The 21,743-nt window shown below is 31.7% G+C and overlaps 1 protein-coding gene across 2 annotated transcripts in view; it reads right to left on the bottom strand.

Moving 5' to 3' along the window:
• LOC120325845 (uncharacterized) overlaps window positions 1–21,743 on the bottom strand; it is a 68,521-nt gene that overhangs the window by 32,557 nt on the left and 14,221 nt on the right. For both annotated transcript variants that reach the window (XM_078111388.1, XM_078111389.1), the window contains exons 15-38: window positions 21,327–21,524; window positions 20,742–20,889; window positions 20,065–20,228; window positions 18,619–18,765; window positions 17,863–18,052; window positions 17,414–17,562; window positions 16,497–16,654; window positions 15,736–15,948; window positions 14,939–15,295; window positions 14,385–14,518; window positions 13,288–13,400; window positions 12,721–12,853; window positions 12,172–12,370; window positions 10,574–10,657; window positions 10,392–10,494; window positions 7,462–7,707; window positions 6,608–6,775; window positions 5,574–5,903; window positions 4,945–5,085; window positions 3,865–4,032; window positions 3,013–3,147; window positions 2,177–2,331; window positions 1,147–1,246; window positions 561–663 (exon numbers count right to left, since the gene is read on the bottom strand). In XM_078111388.1, coding sequence (XP_077967514.1) covers window positions 561–663; window positions 1,147–1,246; window positions 2,177–2,331; window positions 3,013–3,147; window positions 3,865–4,032; window positions 4,945–5,085; window positions 5,574–5,903; window positions 6,608–6,775; window positions 7,462–7,707; window positions 10,392–10,494; window positions 10,574–10,657; window positions 12,172–12,370; window positions 12,721–12,853; window positions 13,288–13,400; window positions 14,385–14,518; window positions 14,939–15,295; window positions 15,736–15,948; window positions 16,497–16,654; window positions 17,414–17,562; window positions 17,863–18,052; window positions 18,619–18,765; window positions 20,065–20,228; window positions 20,742–20,889; window positions 21,327–21,524 — 4,036 coding nt within the window. The remainder of the gene's footprint in view (window positions 1–560; window positions 664–1,146; window positions 1,247–2,176; window positions 2,332–3,012; window positions 3,148–3,864; window positions 4,033–4,944; window positions 5,086–5,573; window positions 5,904–6,607; window positions 6,776–7,461; window positions 7,708–10,391; window positions 10,495–10,573; window positions 10,658–12,171; window positions 12,371–12,720; window positions 12,854–13,287; window positions 13,401–14,384; window positions 14,519–14,938; window positions 15,296–15,735; window positions 15,949–16,496; window positions 16,655–17,413; window positions 17,563–17,862; window positions 18,053–18,618; window positions 18,766–20,064; window positions 20,229–20,741; window positions 20,890–21,326; window positions 21,525–21,743) is intronic.

The following is a 21,743-nucleotide window of genomic DNA, read 5'->3' as shown; positions in this document are numbered from 1 at the left end:
CCAAACAAGGCTAGATAAAAGCAGCCACTGATATATAATAATATCCCAGCGAATTTCTCCTCAGACTTACTTCACTCTCGAAGTTATCCAATGTATACAAGCGCGCATTTTCATCTATCTCGGTTGGTTCATTTGGTGAAAGGGTCATTGATAGCAAGTTAGGAAAACTCAGTTTTCAGTAAATCATTCATAAATAGTTGGAAAAAGTGTAAGAATTTATGTTGCACTGCAAATGCCGCAAGATTGCATTTAAAAAAATGTTGAAAATTTTTTGCCCTGAGACACTTTACCCTGCGATGTCAACATAGTGTGTAAACTGCAGAGATACTAGATTTAAGGGAAATTACGAATCTTAATTAGTTACAGTTCATCATACAATTAACACAGCAGTATGAACTTGCTACCTACATGGACGAAATGCAATAAAAGACTTAGAAACATCTGAACCAATAAAAAGGCACCAATAAAAGGCAGTCGACAGCAAAAACTTTTACAACTTTGTGATTGAACAGTAAGTAACATTTTCAGATAGCTAATGACAAATACAAAAGTGAACTCACCACTAGATGATGAGGATTCCTCTTTTCTTTCAGTTACATTCCTCGATTTTAAATCAGATTGAGAAAGCTTGGTGGAATCTCTACTTCGATCCCCAGGCAATGTCTAAAAGTTATAAAAATGTTTAAATTCACAAAAATATCACAACAGTTCGCCAAATAGACAAGAAATAGAAATACTTGATATTATTTTTCAAATGTTAAGGCTAAATCCAATCCTTCAATCAATAATTTGAGCATCATGCTAGGCATTAGGTACGCACTTGACAATATAAAACCTACTACCTTGTGATGTAAAGATTACTCTGCTGTAGAGCACAATTATGTGAGAAAAGATTACTGGACTCCTCACTACAATAAGATGGGTGTTGAATGTTGTTCATGGTATGGCTTCCTGCATCATATCCCCATACCAGACCTGGTCTGGTACCCGGATGAGAGGCTGTTACTTGCCATATCACTGAAATATCTCACCACCTTTCCTCTACTCGGAGAAATTCCTAATTTTAGTTCAGTAATAAATAACAAACATTTGCTCCAAGAATCTCAACCTGTTATGAAGAATAAGACAAAAAAACAATATCAATACCTGTAATCGTTTTGTTATTATATCTTCACATTTATGATTTGCTTGAACTAATTCAGTTATAGTTGAAAGCAGTTGCTGATTTGCATTGCTAAGTTGGTCCCTTGAAAAATAGCATGAGGTTAAAATACGATGCAAAAACAATAATATTTAGACAGATTATTAAAAAGTCATAAATTATTTCAGAGATTTACAATCTTTTCAAGCTCAGAGCTTTCTGTAATACGAATCAAGACAGATCAGAATAAAATTTTCAATTTCATAACATCGACTTATGACAAGGAAAATTTTCATAATATAATATACCGTAATACACTTAATCAATGCGATATGTGAGCTTACTAAACTATGGGCGGCCATGAGATTTGAATGAGAGATCGTTTTTAACCTGCGATGTCAACATAGTCGGGTCAAACACTCTAATTACTGGGCCATCGCACTCACACCTTTTGCTAAGAACAAGGCCACAAACAAGCAGCCACTAATATCTAACAAAATGTAAGGATCTACTATTATTTGAAAAGGCTGGAATCTTTCTGGTTCAGATTTGGCTACCCAATTCATAACACCAGGGGGTGTTCAACCTTTAATACAGAAGGGCCAGATACGAATAACTGGGTGAAACTGTGTGCTGCACCTTTATTTAACATAGGCTTTGTAGCAGTTGCAGGCACAAAAATTTTGGTTATTGATCTTATGACATGCATTGTTCGCTTCGCACAAGCTTGCTGCTAGGGCATTGTAACGTCATAGGACTCAGGTACAGGCTTTGGAATTATTCGCATGCTCCAGAATAAACTAAATCAAAAACTCATTTTGCAGGCCGCACACCATTCAAAATTGGCACAAAAGGTCGCACAATTTTTCCTTGTGGGCCGCATTTGGCCCACGGGCTGCAGATTGCACACTCCTGCATTACAACATTACAAGATTTGAACCCAAGATATAAAATCTACATTGCCAACATAGTTAAGATTTAACTGCCAAGCTATCAGGACAATAATGTTTTTTTCAAAATTCAATTTTACTTTACCTTTCTTCGTTAATTCTATCCAGATCATCTCTCAACATATGAATCAAATTATCTTCTTCTTTTCCTTCTCTATCTCTTCTTGAAGTTATTGTTTCAAATTTTTCATTCATTTTTTCAATGGCAGTTTTGTTCTTTGATAATTCACTTTCCAATTCCTGTGATTGGAAGATTTAAATGAATTTTTAAAAAAGGCTGTTGCACTAAAGTATAATGAAAATAGAATATGAAAGCTGAAATTAAAGCAAGGAGTCTCAATTAAAAATAGGATTTTGTACAAAGTGATATAATTGGAAAGATTTGCATATTTAAGAATATTCTCAATTAAGTAGATATGGAGTGTAGGCTACTGTGTTTCATTTTGCTAAATCGATGTTGTTGTTATTGTTGGTGTGCATGTTGGGAATATGAAATACCGCTTTTTCCTTAAACTAATGGACCAATCCATTTCAAATTTTCAGCATTCAAAGACGAAAGAATTTTTACTAAAATTTTTTCGAATTTTCTCTGAGCCTGAACACACCCCACTGTCTCACCCCAGATGAAAATTTTTTATGCGTCCCACATGAATTGATATTTCATCGTTAATTTTGCTGGGGTTTTTTCCATATTTCACAAGCACACCTTTATGTGGCACCAAGCATGCAGCTTTATTAGACATTTGGTAGAAAATTTGCTGCTGTAGGTATTAGACAATTGAGATCATAAGTCTGAGCATTGCTTTATTTATATGTAATTTTCCCAAGCAATAAGCCTTTAAACAAAGTATTGTATTCTTTATTTATATTTACACAATGGAATGTTTTTCAACAACAATGACTCATTCCAAGGTAAATCACCTTAACATTTTCTTCTTTATTTCTTAATTCATCTTGCAATTGATCAATTTCCGATTCATATTCAGCTCGTTCAAACTCAATCTTCGAATTCATTGAATCGATTTCTTCTTTGGATTTTTCAAGTTCTTCTGTGAGCTGATGACAAAATTAAATTATGAATAATAAAATGTAAATTACGGTATATTGAAGAAATTTTTTGAACAATACTGACAATCTAGATATATCGTGTTTCCCCCGAAAATAAGACCTAGTGTTATTTTTTCGAAAGAAAATTGAAATAATTGATTTGATTTGGGGGGAAACACGTTATATAGGCCCTACAATCTTATTTTGCCTGATTTGGTATTGTATATTTGGCTTGAATAACTATTATTTACTGAATATATAGAAAATTTATCAGAAAATCCACAAATTTACAATACTGTTAGTTCAAAATACCAAATAAGAGTCAAAAATTTCAACAACATCGTGTGTTCAAATTTCATTTGCCACCAGCATATATCCATTTTGAGGATATAGACAAAATAATTCAACTTGCCACCTTTTCAAAAATCATTAGAACATGATATGGTAAAAAAAAATAAAATTCTCCATAAAATTATGCCCTGATGAAATTTTTCTGAACAGCAATGTGAAGTTTCCAAAGTCTTTACCATATCAAGAAATGGTTATTATCATTATATACTCGATCTACTTGGTGACCCAGAAAAAATAGAACCCAGATCATTCGAAACATATTCTAGAGAGAGCATAATCTTTGTGTGAAGTTTCCCAGATTATTGATGAACTATTGAAGACAAACATACACAAACAGCAGAAGTTTAGGTATTCTAATAAAAGTAGGATGCAAACCTCTTTAAGCTGAATTTCATATGCTTCTAGGTTTTCTGAGATATTTTGTTGTAAAGAAGCTTCAGCTTCAATATTTTCAGTTTCTGACTTTGCAGCTTTGAGATCTTCCTGAAGATTTGTAGCTTTTTCTAATCTATTCTCAAGCTCTTTTACTTTTCCTTCCAACAACTGTAATGATTAAAATTGATGTTTAGGATGTGCAAAAGCTCAGTTGAAATAATTTTTGCTATTAGGAAGAACAACTTGTTGAAATGTTTACTTACAGGCCAACGCGGCCAAAAATTTCACAATTCAGGAGAATATCCCCCTTTTTTTAACTTTTAACGAGGTTTTAGGATTGTAATTTGTTTATACCAACTTAACAAGTTTTAAAATGGTCATGGATGATAAAGTTAATTCCATCTTATATTCATAAATATGACATAGAATTGTTACAGTTCATGATACACTGCAATTTATCACCATAAAACTTTTCTTATGGATCTTCCCACTAACAGTTTTGTATTCTTTACCCTTCCCCATCATCTGGCCAATGATTTGCCTTCTAGCCCTTTAATATATGTACACATGACAATACTATATGCCTCTCATTCTTAGTTCTGTCCGATGTCTATCAAAATAGGTGTACAGCGCAAATTTGTGTTATAGAGTATGATTATACAGTATGATCTTGTACATGTATACTTTCCCCAATATTGATAAATACTAGCTAAAATGAAATACTAGCTAGATGGAACAACATAAATTTCTACATCACTGAAACACATTTCCTATTATAAGAAAAAAGGGGGCTTCCGAAGTATGCGAACCAAGATAGCGGACATCGGAATGTAATATGTGTACTAGGTTAGAGTTAGGCCATAATTTTAGGTATAGATACTACGGGAGGCTCTTGGCTAGTCTTCGAACTGATAATATGACTAAAATAAGGAAAATTGGAAAAAAATTATCGCCTAACCCTAACCTGTTACCCATGTTACGTTCCGATGTCCGCCATCTTGGTTCGCATACTTCGGGAGCACCGAAAAAAGTCTATTTTGCATTCTATATGTAGCCTACCAGAAAAAGAATTCAACTTACTTCAACCTGTTGTTGTCCTTCTGCTTTTGTTGCATTCAATGCAACATCGAATTGTTGTTGTAATTCACCAAGTTTAATTGCTTGTGATTGTAAGATATTATTGAGTGCTTCTTTGTGATTCATATTCTGTGTTGCAACTTCCTGGTATAAATAATAAGCAATTTTATGAATAAATTTCAAAAAATTAGGTCAAGGATAACAGTAGTTCAGATATTTACAAGTTTCCCTGATTAGATATATAGAAAATAACCTTTTTTCCTATGAACAACTAAATATAACTTCTAAAGCAAGGTTATAAGATGTGCATTTTTTCAAACGATTTGTCAGTGTGAACAAGAGGTAATAATGTTAAATTTTTTTGTGTCCAGGTTACAATCTCAAAGCAAACATAGTAAGTACTGAAATTCAAAATGAGGAAATAAAAAAATGAAATAACATTTGAATACTCGTATGAAAGACTTAGAATATCTTTGAGGGGACAAATAAAATACAAAAATATTTTTTGTGTATGTTAACAGTAAAGCACTTCAGTTACTTAGTAAATTGATATTAACTCTTAACTGCAACGTCGTCGCATTTTTATAAGTATTGGACATAATGAGTTATCAAGTTGTCTAATTTCCCAATACCTCTTCAATCAACCTGAGTTGAGCATCATGTTCCTCTTGAATTGCAAGCATTTGAGCTTCATGAGCTTCTCTCATTGATGTAATGGCTGATCCATGTTCTATTTTTTCTTCTTCCAATTTCTCTCTGTATTCCATCTCAAGATTCTGGACAGAAGATTCTTTGTCTTCCTTCAAAGATGAAATGCTGGATTTATATTCTTCCTCCAGATCTTTCATCTTCTGAATAAGATCTTCTGCAACCTTTTTATATTGATCAGTCTCCTTCTCATGATCTTGTCGTAATTTCTCCATTTCTTCCAAATGATGTTGATCAAGTTCAGTAATAGCAGCCTAATAGAAATATGAAGAAAAATACCTAATTTATATTAAGATGCAAATATAAAAATCCTTAATTAAAACTGCCGAAATTGCTGAGATTTTGGGCATTAACTTTATGTATAATTTTTCAATAAACCTTTCACTGCAAATTCTTTGCACAAGCATCGACTGCTAAACTAGGAGCCAACTATAGTTTGAATAAATCGTATCTTTCTGGCTCACCATTGTTCTCCCAACTGATCACCCCCTCGATGAGGTGGTGGGTATCAGATTTGAGCCCAAGATTTTTACCATGCAATGTCAACACAGTTCATTTAATTTCTACATTACAAGATTACAAGGATTGTGGAATACCAATCTTTGAAGATTTATTCATTTTCAGTGAAACAGGAATTTTAATTCTATTCCCAGTTTAAAGCAACCAATAATAAAAGTAGAGAAATAGGACATGACTGTTTCTAACTTAATTACAATCATTTCATGTTCACAAATGTACATTACAAATATACTTTCAGTTTCCTAAAACCAACCCACCCTTAAAATCAAAATTGATTATAACTTGTATACAAACTATTGTATGGCTTACAACCTAAAAAGCACAGTTGAAGTTTCTCCAAATAAATATATTTCACATCCTCCTAATATATATCCTTTCTCTATCTCTCCCCTGAATATAATTATAGAATTCTGAATTACAATAATACTTTTTGCCATACCTGAAATTTTTCCATATGATGAGCTATCAGAGCTGCCTTCAATTCAGCTTGTGCTTGTTCGTGTTCTGATTCAATATGTTGTAATTGAGATTGCAGTTGATCTCTCAGTGATAATAATTCATCTCTTTCCTCTTTAATTTCCACAAGTTTAGTTGCAACTACTTTCAACTGCAGAAAAATATCAATTAGATATCCCAGTTGATGAAATGATCTATGCATTTAAAATTGATTGAGCCATACTAGCATTCAGTTTAGTTTCGATAGACGATATTTTTTATACAACGTTTTTGAAAGCTTTTCAGTCTGAACAAAAATCAGGACAAGCATGCACTGATAGGTAGAAAGATCCTATAGTTTGTAGGAATATCAGCCTACCCAATTCATCAAACCCTTCAAAAAAATTTCCAAATACATTAAAAGAAAACTTAATACTGCCAAATATACTAAAGTCCACAGAATTTACTAACTTTCAATTATTGAATCTATCCCATCATTTCTGCACTCTGCATAACCTAGCACCAAAAGCGTAGCCAGCCCAAAATTTGAGGGGCAAATTTGATTTTGTATAATGAGGTTATACAACGCTCACTCGTGCCTTTTGTTTTGAACAAAGCCAGATAAAAGTAGCCACTGATATCTAACACTATCTTGAAGGATCGCTCTACAGACGTACCTCGCTGTTGAAGTTATCCAAGGCCTATTACGGTAAGCGTGAATTTTCATCTATATCGTTTGGTTCATTTGGTGAAAGGATTACTGGTAGCGAGCCAGGAAACGTCCAGTTTTCAGTAAATCCTAGTTAGTCTAGTACTAAATGTTATCTGAACATTCATTAGAAACACAATGAATCAAACCTCTTCATTAAACTCTTCTTTCAACTTATTTTTTTCTTCTTCAAATTTGTCTTCAATTTCAGATTGCTCTGACAATTTTCCTTCCTCTAATTTCAGTTGAAGATTTTTGATTTCTTCTTTATATTTGTGATCAAGTTCATCTAATTCCTTTTGTTTTGCTTCCTCCACTCGGCGAATGTCTTCTTCTCTCTCATTTACAAATTTATCTATTTGTTGTTGATGTTGTTTGACATATTCTGATTGTGACTGAAAAGAATTTGAAATATAAATAGAGTTACACTACACCACTGAAAAACAATCAATTTTTATCAAGGAATATTAAGAAAGCAAATGTAGGACAATACCTAAAAACTGGGCAAACTACTAAATTAAATAAAAAGTATTAATTTACCAATTAATTAAATATTGTTCATCATGTCATGTATTTGAACGTAGGAAGGTTTCTGTAAAAAGTTTTTCTAGTAAAATCAAAAGCTGTTATATTAAAAAATTTGGTACTCCCGTAGTGTGGGGTTAGGGTTAGGCCAACATTTTATTTCAATTTTCCTTATTTCAGTTAATCAGTTCTATTACGAGTTCGGGAACTGTCTGTGTTAGCCAAGTGAATATATTCTCTGCTCATAGGTTTCAGTCCATTTCCACAACTTGATGTAAAGTAGGCGATTAAAATTAGTTCCCTCCATAATAGTGCACCGCTTCTGGAGCACCAAAAATTTTACTTGCGGAATTAAGAATTAATAACAATATCGAGGCAAAGCGAACCAATTTAAATTCCAATTTTAAACTAAGTATAACAATGCTTATTCAAGAGAAAAAGTTACAAAATTCTGATCACATTCTACTTCATCTACACATGAATTCACAATTTCGAACATTGAACCTCAAATAAGACCTGGTTCTAAAATTGTAGTGAATTGAAAAGAGCATAGTTTTAAAGTTTATTTCAATTCCAATTAGCAGAAATCTAGATTGCATAATTGCACAAACTGACAGGTGTACACAGTGGTGGGTACACAGCCGGTTCTGTTACAAACAGAACATTGACAGTGCCAGTAATGCTAATCGGTTTGCTGATCTCATAAAATTCTGTGAGACGGTTCTATGGAACCGGTGCCAACCGGCTGAATCTCACCACTGGGTTTACACAGAAAATAATAAGAAATCCGAGATTTTACTTTAACAGACCTCTAGTTTATCGAATTAGTTTATTTTTCTTAGGTAACATCAGAACACGCAGACAAAAAATGAGTTTACTTCTTCATCACAAGAATAAGCAATAATATTTCAAAGTTGAACTTTTAACCGAACTTTTTATTACTGAAACTATCTACAAAATCCTCAGAAATATACATCAAACCACAATTAAACTAAAATTATAGTCCATGCATGAACAGAAAACGGTTATCTATATCTCCCACCCCCATACCCAACTAAAGACCACAGTTCAGGTTCACCATATTATTATCATCTTATCAAAATTCCTTTTCTCAGAGATTAATAAGAAAATCATATTGAAATATTTGCCCAGTAGCAACTAAGAGCATTGCATGTGAAAAATGATCCTTAAGTTAAATAGCCTATTTTTGCAATGCATTACTAGATATATATGGATACCGGTATATAAAGAGCCATAGATACAATGTATTCAACTGCCAATACCTCATACTCAATTATATTTGATTTGTTTAACAATCTTCAACATTTTTACCATAACAAATTTTACCCTGTAGCAAACTCATGACGAAATAACCTTTCTGCTCAAGTTTCAAAATATTCAAAAAATAACAGACATGAAACAAGTCTATTATTGTCTATGTACCAAGCACTCATAAAATAATATACTATAAGCACTCACTAACAACACAGAACAGACCGTTAGACGAATAGAAGGGTTATAAAACGGTTTAGTGGCAGACAATCAAATGCTTGTGTCAACAAAGTTGAGTGTATTATTGTGGATTCTAACTCGATCATTAAAAGGCAGTTGATAAAACTGACAATTTTGAAGAATATAAAATTAGATACTCTGGCACATGGAAGATATCACGAAAAGTAACAAAACAATACAAAGGTCTTAAATAAATTCTAAATCCAGGAGTATACAGAATAAATTATGCTTCTTACATAAACAAACAGATGATATTTGAAGCCATATTGTAAAAGTGATTCATTAGTCTTGTTCTACACTAACACAAATATTTTTCTCCAACGTTTCATTCAGACAAAGCAAGACTTTTTCTAGACAAACCTCACTCAACTAAGATAGTAAAATTGACATTTTTCAACTCGTTATTTTAATAGTGAATAAAATCATGATTTACATCAAATATTATGAAGTAAAATTTGATAAATACCAAGATTCTTCACTGAAATTGGCTAATTGAGTTTTTAAATTAGAAATTAGTAACGTAATTCTAAGAGAACAATTTTATATTATATTAGTATTTTTGATGTCTCAAGTTAAAAAAATAAGATTAACATTCAAACAATACAAGGTAATACTTATAATAGAGGATGGCCAAAATCGAATAATTTATAAATCCATATACTGTTTGATATATTATTTTCAGTATAACATTTCTACCTTGTTCTATTATTTGAAAATTGTGAATTCATAAAAAAAATGGTAATTCAGAATTATTACGATAAACCTTTTAACTAACATTTTCTCTTTTTCAATGTCAAAAGTTGAACTAAGTACATTTTACATCGAATATTTACAACTTCTAATGTAGGCCTATTTGAGAATTCGATCCATTTTAGACATCCCTATTTATAATGGTAGAATATATTCACTACTAAGAAAATAATATATAATTTCACTTTTTTTTGAAGCTCTGATGAAGTTATCAACAAATGATTTCCACTATTTTTTGAATTTGGAAGATCTAATTTCTGCAGTTAAATGAAAAGTTATTTAAAAACCTGACCTGTTCAAATTCCTCTGCTTGTTTTCTCAATTTGATTTCATTTTCCTCTGCAAGTTGATTCTTTATTTTTTCGATTTCATTTTTGTGTTGATCTTCAATCATTCTGCAAAATTTGAGTACCGGTAAATGAAAATCATTCCAAAAAAATAATAGATGTTGAAAACAAAAAGGAGTAGACATACTTGATATGATCATTGTCACCATCTTCTAAACTACCTAGTAATTCCTGATATTCTTGTTTAGCATTCTGTATATCAGCATTCAATCTAGAAATTCAAAATATATACAAATGACATTATAATAAGAAAATGAGTGAGGTAAAAATACTTCACATGTTAATACAAAAACATAAAATTCTAGGAAAGAAGCTGATATTATCCATCTATTTTGACTATTGTACTAAAAAGAGAACAAAGGATATAAAGATAAAACTCAATGCCTATTAATTGCTAATGAGTCTTTTTATATCCTTCAAACATTAATAATATTTGATTATATAACTTTGCATGTCTTATTAAGTTCAACCGTCTGTTTCCTCTTTAAACTAACAAATGAATCATTTTAAAAAAATAACTATTCCAGTAAATTATTTAGCCAACAATGTAACTTCAGCAATAGTGAATATAAGAAAATTATTCATGACTCAGAAGTAAAACATCCCTTAATTTAGAGCAAAACATGCTAGAAAATTATACAAGCAATGTATACATTTAAATAGTTTGGTCATGTAGAAATCTATTCCATAGTTAAAAACTTAGTAGCAAAATCACGGTTCAACTTTTCTACAAAATGAAATTTATTTATCCAATTTTTTTGTTCAAAAAATAAACTATTCCCAGGCTGGGATATCTGAATTTCAAAAACTTTTTTCATACCACAATTTTCAATTCATTATGAAAAAAAAAATTCTAAGAACATCCCTAACCATAGCCTATTCACTAACAAGCAATACTGTGATTGAAAGACATCTGATTACAGACCCCAAGTTAGCACATAATTGTTGATAAGCTGAAGTATATAACTAATCAGGATGTCATTTAAGATAAGACCATATTAAATAATCATTGCTTCTCGTTTTGGTAAAGGGATTTGGTTGTACAAATACAAACAACTTGAACAGTATACATGTACAAATAATAAGATTCTATATCAATGAAATTTAACCCCAATCATTCAAATGTAGTCACAACAGCAACTTTCAATATAGAATATATTGAAATGGGAATAAGAATACAGAATTTGAAGTTTTTTTATGAGTAGTAATTATATAATTGTGCGTTGTATTAAACAACACTATAGATTTATTCCATGCTAAGTTAACAATATGAGTGTAAGTAAGTGTACAGGTGTTGATAGACGGCAGATTAGCCATTGAAGCGTTAGACTTAATGCGTCGACATCACAAATTACAAATTACAAACATCTGAGGTTCAAATTCCACCTCACTCAGGGCAGGGGGTAATAAATTTACTATGCAATGCCAAATCAAAGGACATTGATTCTTCCAAAATAATAGTACCTCCTCACTCACATAGGTATCAGTGGCTGCCAGTATTAGGGCCTTGATGGATATAAAAGACGTTTATAGGAGTCACATGAAAAATGGAGACTAAAAACCTTAAGTTAATTTTTTCTTGGTCAAATCCAAATTACTGAGTCCAGTTCTTGGTAGTGGTCAATTGGGATTTCTTTTTGAAGTTTTATTTTCTTCCGAGTTTATTAAATGTATTTAATATAAGTTTAAGAATTAAATTAACACATTGACAATAACTATATGTACCTCTCAATCTCCTTCTGATGGTTTTCAGTTCTCTCCTCATTTAACTTATCATTTTTATCTTGAATTTTTTTCAATTCATCTCGATGTTGATCAGAAAGCTTCTGTAAACTTTCCTGCTTTTGTTCATACAATTCAGACATGAGAACGGATATTTTTTCTTGCATGCTGCTCGAGTGTTCTTCAGAGAGTTTTGACAAAGCTGAATTTTTAAAAAGGACATGAAGGTTAAATAACTACCGCAATAATATGGCATAGCAATCTGCAAGCAACATTCTAGTTGAATATTAAAAAAATTATATAAAATGTCACATGAAAGTGAGATACAAGAACCAACAAAATTTGGTGTGAAACATCAGGTTCAGAAAAAATATAAAAGTAAAACTAATGGAATTTAAGCTAATGGAAAAACAACAGTCCACTCTGAGTCCAAAAATGAAAAAACAGAAAAACTATATTTAATATAACAGTGAAGGCGAATTATGGATTACTGGAATACTAACTATTGAAAATAATAGACCTTTCTGAAATAAAAGTTATTAAATACCATACCATCTTCTTTTTCACCGTCTTTTTCCTGAATTTTTTCATTCATCTGAGTTTCCATTGCTAACTTCAAACTTTCAATCTCATTTTTGTGAATATTTTCGAGTTCATTTCTAAGTTTGTTGAGTTCATCATCAACCTGGAAAAATAGTGAATAGTCTCGAAAATACTTTCACAATTAAAATAGTGAATGCAAAATAATACGATGGAAATTTGTTGGTGTGTCAAAAACAACATTTTATATGGCTTAGGGATATTTTACATTGAAAACACTCGAAAAAAATTTGACATTCGAAGGGTTCCAATTCAATCTGTTAATTTTACAAATATTACAACAAAAATAAATAAATAATAAATAAAATAAGTAGCAGGAAACACGAAAAGAATTCTGTAAATTTCGTAAAAATGTCTGTTCACTACACTATCCATGTTCGATCACTTAAAATTTATTTCATTCAATTAAAGCTATGGACAATCACGCACTTGAATGCTCAAATTGGAAAGACCAGCATTTTACTTCTTCGACTTAAAGCATACAATAAGAAAGGTGAAAATGAAAACTGTTTTAATTACCTGACTAGCAGTTTCAGAAGCACATTTTAATCTCAATTGCATTATTTCATTTTCATGTTGCTCTTGTGAAGTTTTAATCTCATTTGCATGTGTTTGCAGAAGATCTTCTTTTTCTAATTGATCACAAAATATGTAGCATGAAAGCGACCAAGAAGGGTCAAAATCCAATAATTCAATATTCTAAATACATTCGGAAACACAATATCCGAATATTAAATATCAAATGTGTCTGTATGTATATCTGTATGCATTATATATATGTATTCGCGTATTCATTGAGTTTGAATTTGAAAATAAAGAAAATTGATATAAACACTGATTTGATTGGGCGAATAGTTTTCAGATGTTATATGAGGCCATCCTCGGTCATGCTGTTAGACTTCAATTTCTTACAACGATGAGTTTTGAAAATGAAGCTATTCTAGATTATTTCTAAAATAAAAATTTTAAAAAACTTAAAAACTTCACAATAAATGAATTACCAGTACGTCTGAAACCCTAAAGTGGCATTTTAATTTCGTATAGAGATTTATGTAAAAGAAATATATTCAGATGGTCAAAACTAATAACTTGAAAATATCATACATCGAATATATTTTGAAATGAGCTTAAAAATATAAACGTCAGTCTGATTTGCAATTTTTTGAATATTAGTAAAAAATGAAGATTATTTTCAGTCTCCACATTGAATTTCAAATTTCTTTATAAAATTTCAAATTTTTTTATAAAACAATTTTGAATTATTCCTAAAATCTTTCAATATAGCAAATGTATATGAATATTTGATATGTATTTTTATACAATATATTTATTTATACGCTTTTCACTCCGAACAAGGCTTTGTACAAGCGAGCACTTCTAAGTAAGGAGATACTGAAGTTTTGGAGCACTGGAACCTCTCTGGTTCGGCATTGCCTACCCAATTTATTACACCCTGAACGGAGAGGTGGACAGGGGATTTGAACCCAAGATTTTTAATCAGCAATGCCAGCATAGTTGAGTCTAATGCTTTAACCATGAGATCGTACTCAGTATTTTAACCTTTTAATTTACGGACACAATATTACTGCAACTATTTAGTTATTCCTCCTATTTACCTGCAACATAGTGATCTTCTATTTCTTTCAAAGCTTGATTTTTGCTTTCTTCAAATTCTAGGTCTTTATTTTGTAATTGTGTTTCATAATTTTGCATCAATTCTTGCATTTCTGATTTATGAGAATCCGTCATTCTGAAATAGGAAATAGATATCATAAAAGATGAAAATAATCGAAAACAGGATGTGTGACGTTAGGGAAGTACTTATTGGATTGTCTCTTTTCAGTTCTACAGTTCAAAATCAGCAATAAACAAAACATAATCGTTATTAAAACAGGTTATTATGGACCGGGGCGTACCTAGACTGGCGGGCCATGTAAGTGTGACATAAAATTTACAACAATATTTAGTTGGATTTGGTTGTAGTTTGCCCACGTCTGCTATAGAGCAATGACCAGATATTAGATATGAAAGAAAAATGACAACCACAATGTTAACAAAAATCCGTACAAAAAATTCGAAGTCTAAAAGTTCATTTGTTGAAGAAAATGAATTTTTGTACACTTTGGTTCCAAAAATCTTTCATGTTTAAGCAATGATATATTCTACTCACTGAAGCAACTCATTCTGCAATTCCTCTACTTTTGATGTTAAAATCTCAATTTCATTTCCAATATCAACACTCTCACCGAGTTGTTGTGAATCTTGCAGTTGAGCAACTACCTCTTCTTTCTCCTCATGAACAGAATCCTCATCTGATGAAGAAGAAGAAGATGAAGATGACTCATCTTCGTCCTTCTCCTGCTCTGTTACTTGACTCTCCTTGCTCTCAATCAGATCTCCCTCTTCTAGAGTAGGAAGTTCTCCCTCTTCCAACATCTCCTCATCTTCGGTTGTCATATGAAGAACACCTTCCTCAAGTTCGTCACCAATCCCAGAAACATCAGAAATGTGAGTGATAGTCAAAGCACTAATGGAAAAGCAAAGTCGCAATTAACATCAAGAATTTTTATACAATGTTTTATTGTGACTTTTACTCCAAACAAGGCCATGTAAAAGCTATAAAGAGTTATTATTTTGGAAGGATCAAAACTTTTCCAGTTTGTTGCGATGATTATATACTATAGGATTGCTGGACTCCTCGCTGTCATAGAGTGGTTCAGGTAACCAACCGCTGGTCGGGTACGGTATCCTACATCATGAAGCCTGCATATCTGTAACAAATTAACTAACAAACTATTAACTATTCTCATACCCGACATAGACTGGTAACCAAACAAGAGGCCGTGGTTCACCATTTTGGCTTTCCTCTCCTTCAGAAATGATTCGCTCAAATTGAGATTTCATGCAAAAAAATATTTTACCAATCGTTGAATAGTTTATAAAAACACTGATGATAAATTTTCATACTTTCTTATATCTTTTTTCATTGCAGAAATATTAGCAGGATCATAATCAGAAGCAGATGACATTGGTCTCATGGGTGATGATGCTGATATTGATGCAAGATTCGCTTGTGCCGCAGCAAGTTTTTCTTTGTATTCAATCAATTCTTTCTCGAGATCACTTCTATATTGTTCGTAATCACCAGATTCAGAAGGCAAATTCGCTTCGAGTTGCTTTCTATTTGAGGGCAGGAATTTTAAAAATTGCAGTTGAATTGAATTTTAAAAATTGTTTTATAATTTTGTATATATTTCATATAATAGTAATTTGGTTTTTCGAAGAACAGGGATTTTAAGAAAAATATTGTTTTTGAAGTAGTGTTGTTTTTTGAGTAACAGTTAGGTTACAATTTTTTCATTGAAATTACAGATACACGAAATTATATAAGAAATATAGTTACGACTCTGAAGAAAAAGTAAATTTTCGTTTATATTTTGATGATTTTCAGAAAGCACCTCAAATGAATAGGTCCCAATACTTAAAATATTGCAGTGCATAATGTTATTCATTTGGCATGCTTACATACCTAATTTATGCAATAAAAATCCATTCACAATCAAGTCAGAAATGTCCAAAAATGTACTTTTATGTCCATTTTGAAATGTGAATTTGCAAAACATGCCAAATGTATAAAAAAAAATTCAAACATGCTACAAGCATGATTTAATTATATAGTTTAATGATTTAATATTTTCAAACGCAAAAAAAAATTCATTTTTTCAAACCTCATGCTTGATAATTCTGCTTCATGTTCTTCTTTTAAATTTTCAACAAACTGTTCATGTTCCGACAACAAAACTTTTTCTTTTTCGTTGAATTCTGATTTCAGTAATTCCACTTGCTCAACAGTAGCATTTCGAGCAACTAGTTCTTCCTTCAGTTCCTAAAAATTTGAAAGAATCGATGATTTGGCTTGCCGGTTCGCGCAAAGTACTAAATTTTAAGAATACAATTGCATTATCGATGATGATTACCATGCATTGTAATTTCACAGGTTCAAATCTCATCAAGAATAAGTATGTATGAGAGCATTGCTGAGCAGGTAACTGCTGGTAGGTTACGACATTATCAACCATCTGAGTCTATGTATCGATGCATTAGACTTGTATACCATACTATTCCCATATTCGTTCTGGACTGGTAATCAAACATGAGAACGTCTAATTGCCTTTCCTCTCAAGATGAATGTGAAAAACACGTATTCATAGTTAAAGAGTTGGTATAAAAACTACAAACGATATATATATAAATATTATACACAATTTAATATATCACCAACTGTTTCACATAATATAACAGCAATAAGAAATGAAGTACCTTGAAAAATAGAAATAGAACTTGAATTTTATGGTTTTTAAATTTATCAAGACTTTCTGTTAACTGATAATTTCATTTCAACCATAGTTTTGAGAATGTAAGGCTCAGGGCAAGCAACCGCAACGCATACAGAGTTAGTGAGAAGAAACAGCATCTAACAACCTTGGCATAGAACGCAATTTTTTAAACGCTGGGTGTGAGTTGAGATTGAAATATGAAATTATATATAAGTAGAGAATAGTATAAGTAGATGTAATATCTCATTAAATGGGTAAAAAAACAAATAGTCAAAATAGAGATACCACAAAAATTCAAATTAAAATACCTGTAACTGAGATCTAGAAGTACGACTGGATTCCATTTCAACTTGCATTCGTTTTAACTTTTCTTTATGTTCATGCACATGAGTTTCTAATTGTTCTCTCAATTCTAACATTTCTTCATGATGAAGCGATTCCAATCTTTTTCTACTTTCTAAAGGTAAACATCAACAAAATAATGCTGATTTAATTTCATTTAGAAACCATTGTCTATAAATTTAAAAGAGAATCATAATTCAAATAAATTATTCAAGTAACAGAGCTTCATAATTACTTAGCATTAGATGTTTAATCGAAACATATTTAAGAGAAACTGTATTTGAAGTAATTCTTTCATTAAAATATCCAGGGCAAAAAGAGCCGCATGAAACCGGGGAAAGAGCCGCAGGTTGGCCACCCCTGCTCTGGGCCAAATGCAGTATCCTCATTCAATCTTTAGAATACTAATAGTTACCTTCAGCTTGATTTATTATTTCCTCTCTTTCTTTGTTGATTTCATCCACGGTTTCTTTTAATCTGTGACATTCTTCTTCCAATTTTATTTTTTTGTCTTTATGTTCTGATTCCAAGGCAGATAATTTTTCACTATATTCTTCTTCTAATTTAACAGTTGCTTCTGTTAACTGAAGTTGTAGAGCTTCCATCTAAATGAATAAAAAGATATTTATACAATATAAAAATTTGTAACAGACTCGAACAAAATAATAAAAATGAAATAATACTATTAAGCTTACAGTAAAATAACAATACTATTGAAAGATAGAAAAACAAACAATATGGAAGCAGAATTTTAAACTCCTATTTCAGTTTTAAACAGTTGGGTACAGATTACTAATTACATTGACGAAGACAACTACAACTGGAAATCAAATAGCATATTGCATCTATCTCAAGGGAGAGAAGTCTGGAGAAGAAAGAAGATTTTATTACGAGGGCAAACCAGAAGTCTGGAGTCAAAAACATATCACATCTGAATATGACCATTCACCAAGAGCCATACAAACAAGTGACTCTGATTTTTACATAGACCTCGAATGGAACAAAAATTCTTAATAAAATTTAAAAAATCTGAATCAACTTTCAAATATGAATGGTAAAACTCAGAAGAGACTTCGAACTGACCAGCTCATTCTGTTGAAAAGTGTCAATTGGAAGGTAAAGGATTTTATAGTCATTCATAGGTTATAATTTAGATAATTTTTTTCAATACCTGCTCTGCAACTTGTTTTTCATTCTGTTCCCGAGCAAAACCTTCATCTTTAATCAACTGTATTGCCGACTCTTGTTCTTCTCTCTGTTCCTGTAGTAATTTTTTCATTTCCTCTTCTCTCGCTTCCAATCTTGTTTTATGCTCGTTCTGCAAACGTTTATATATTAGAATTTTTAATTCATTTGACAAAATGGGACAAACTATCTTAGTGGTTAGCTTGTAGGCCTATCTCAGAAAGCATTTTCACTAAAGTGTTTATATCTTATGGAAATTTAATATTTATCACCTAGGAGAGGAAAGCCGTCCGGTTACCAGTTCATGTTGAATAAAGATATAGTTGTCCAGTTATTTGTTTCAGACGCATGGACCTGATAGTGGAGAAAACCGTAACCAACCAGCGGATAGGTGAACCACCTAACTACTTACTATGAGGAGAACAACAATCCTCTTGCACAGGGGTGGGCAACATACGACCCGCGGGCCGAGGTCCAGGCCTGAGACGAGATTTTGACCGGCCCGTTGACTGTACATCAGTACATTATTATATTACATTATTATACTTTAGTACATTATGATAAATTCATTATGTGTTTTTGGTCTCTATTTTTTTGTAGTTTAAACTTAACTTTAAACACGATTTATAATTTTCTTTCTTGCATTAGCGAATAAATATGTGTTAAGATATTAAATACTATTCATGTTATAATCCGGCCCGCCGAGAACTTCATTTTACCACACCTGGCCCGCCGACTAGAGAAGTTGCCCACCCCTGCTCTTGCACATACCGTAATTATCCTCCATGGGATTTGAACCAAACAGGGTAATCAGGGTAATAACTAATTCAATATTCTATAATTCTGCATCAGCTGCAACTGATTTCAATTTCCAAATAATAAACCAGACCAATTTTGCAGTAAAACAATAATATATGATATTTAAATTTTAACAACAAATTTTTTGAAAATAGGATTATGACTAAATTTTATTTGAATTGAATGCTTTTCACATTCCTGAATCTGATGGTTTGAAATATATAATCCCAATTCCAAGCTAATTTAATATTGAACCTGTCATCATCAAAATCAGAGATTAGGATTTTTTGTATGTCGCATTTTCGTATCTTCACTGAGAACAAGGCTATATAAAAGCGGCGCCACTGATTCGCATTACGTTCCTATTTTTCTAAAGATTAGAATCCTTCTAAATATGCATTCCCCAGTATTTGATTTATTTTCAATATTTAATTTATTATACTCTGGGTAAAGTACAACAAGTTTTAATAGCAGTTTGGTTAAGTCCAACATTCTTACTACTAGACTATTACTATACAGTGCCTTTATCGGAGCAAAGTTACTGACGATCTTATGGAAAAAAATAATTGTCATGTCTTTATGCTTAAGGAGAATTGCTTTTTTAAATCACAATAATTGAAAGATTAAAAAGCACCTCAAGTTCAGTTAATTTTGATTGATGTTCTTCTTGTAATAGATTCCTACTCTGCTCATGTTCTTTTGTTAAATTTTCCAATTCCTCCTTATGTTCTTCTGCTTGTTCCCTTATTTTAGTTTCCCACATTTCATTTTGTTTCTGTAGAACATCATCTTCCGACTCTAAAAAAATCATGAAATTTTTTTTGAGCTTTTATGTTCTAACAGAGCAAACTCAATTTTGTTTGTGAAAATAGAACTGCGAAGATTTATTTTTAACATTAGAAAAGCACAAGTTGACTTCAAACCCACTTTAAAATACTCTATACCTGGCTCAAATTAACCCAGTTGAGTGAAAAATTACTTTATATAGGGTGTTCAACCAACACATTCCGACATTCGTTTCATAAAAACACCCTGGATGAGCAAAAAATATAAATGGCTCGATTCGAAATGCTTTTGGAAACTAGCCCTTTGTATAACTACACCTCAAACGACTAAAATTGGCTCAGTTTCTACCACAGAGACTAGGCACATGAAGTGAAAAACTGTGTCAAACCAGAATTTTTTCACGGATTGCACAGACCTTTTCAGCTACATCATGGTAATGGAAATATAGAATTTTCTAAACATTAGACACATAAAACATACATCTATATAAATAATAGACGGCACATAAAATATATTTCACTGTACCTTTAGTTCTTGATGAATGTATTTTCTCCAACTGATTTATTTCTTCTGCATGTTTTTCTTGCAAATCAAGTTTTATGCTGTCGATGTCTTTTTCTTTCTGTTGCTCATTTTCTTCGTGCAGCTGCTGCATCTTGGAGGCAAAATCTTCCTATAAAAAGATGGTAAAAACAAGGAACAATAAAAACGTATACAACAATTAAAAGTCAATAATAATCAGAGTATTAGTCTAACTACTGTGAAAATCATGTACATACCAGCCTTCTTTAGTTAATATTTAGTGAATCTTGTTTCAAAAATACTCAACAGTATGACTACTACTTGATTGGCCAACAAATAACTTTCTAAATATTGGAAATATACCTCAGCATTTCCACCTTAATTTGTTTGATTTTTTTTGTAGAAAATTTTGCCTTCGATTTTCGGCAATGAATTTCTGAGATTCTGACTTGGATTCATGATTCAAGGGAGTTCGAAGAATCAACTCTGACTCCAACTCAAGAGGAGACAAGAAAAACTCAGACTCATGACTGATACACAAACTCCGTAGCATTGCTTGATTCAATCAATAAACTTGAAAATCCAAACCTCCATTTCTCTGCGAATTCGGTTTCCTTCGAGTATTTTCTCTTCATTAAAACGTTCTTTGAATTGTTCCAATACTTTTTCATGTTCCTGATTCAAAGACTCAATTGCTGTTTCATAATCTTGTTGCATTCTCGCAATCTCTTCTTCATGAGCTTGTTTGATTTGATCAAACTCTCTTTCCCGAGTTCTCTCATGAACCTGAAAATAAATAAATAAAAATTCACAGTCAGTATTTGAAATAATATAAAATTTTGACAACTAAAGTAGGACAACTGAAAGAATAAGCACACTGAACTGTAACAATTACACTTCCATACATTAACAAACTAAAGTATCCAAAGCCAAGTTAAACCTTGGATAATTATGAGCTCAAAGGATATGAGTGCAATGCACAAATATATAACAAAATCATATTTG

Source organism: Styela clava, chromosome 4 (genome assembly GCF_964204865.1).
Source record: "Styela clava chromosome 4, kaStyClav1.hap1.2, whole genome shotgun sequence".
Lineage (NCBI taxonomy): Eukaryota > Metazoa > Chordata > Ascidiacea > Stolidobranchia > Styelidae > Styela > Styela clava.
Note: the sequence above shows the minus strand (reverse complement) of the source record. Positions and strands in the feature narration are given on the sequence as shown.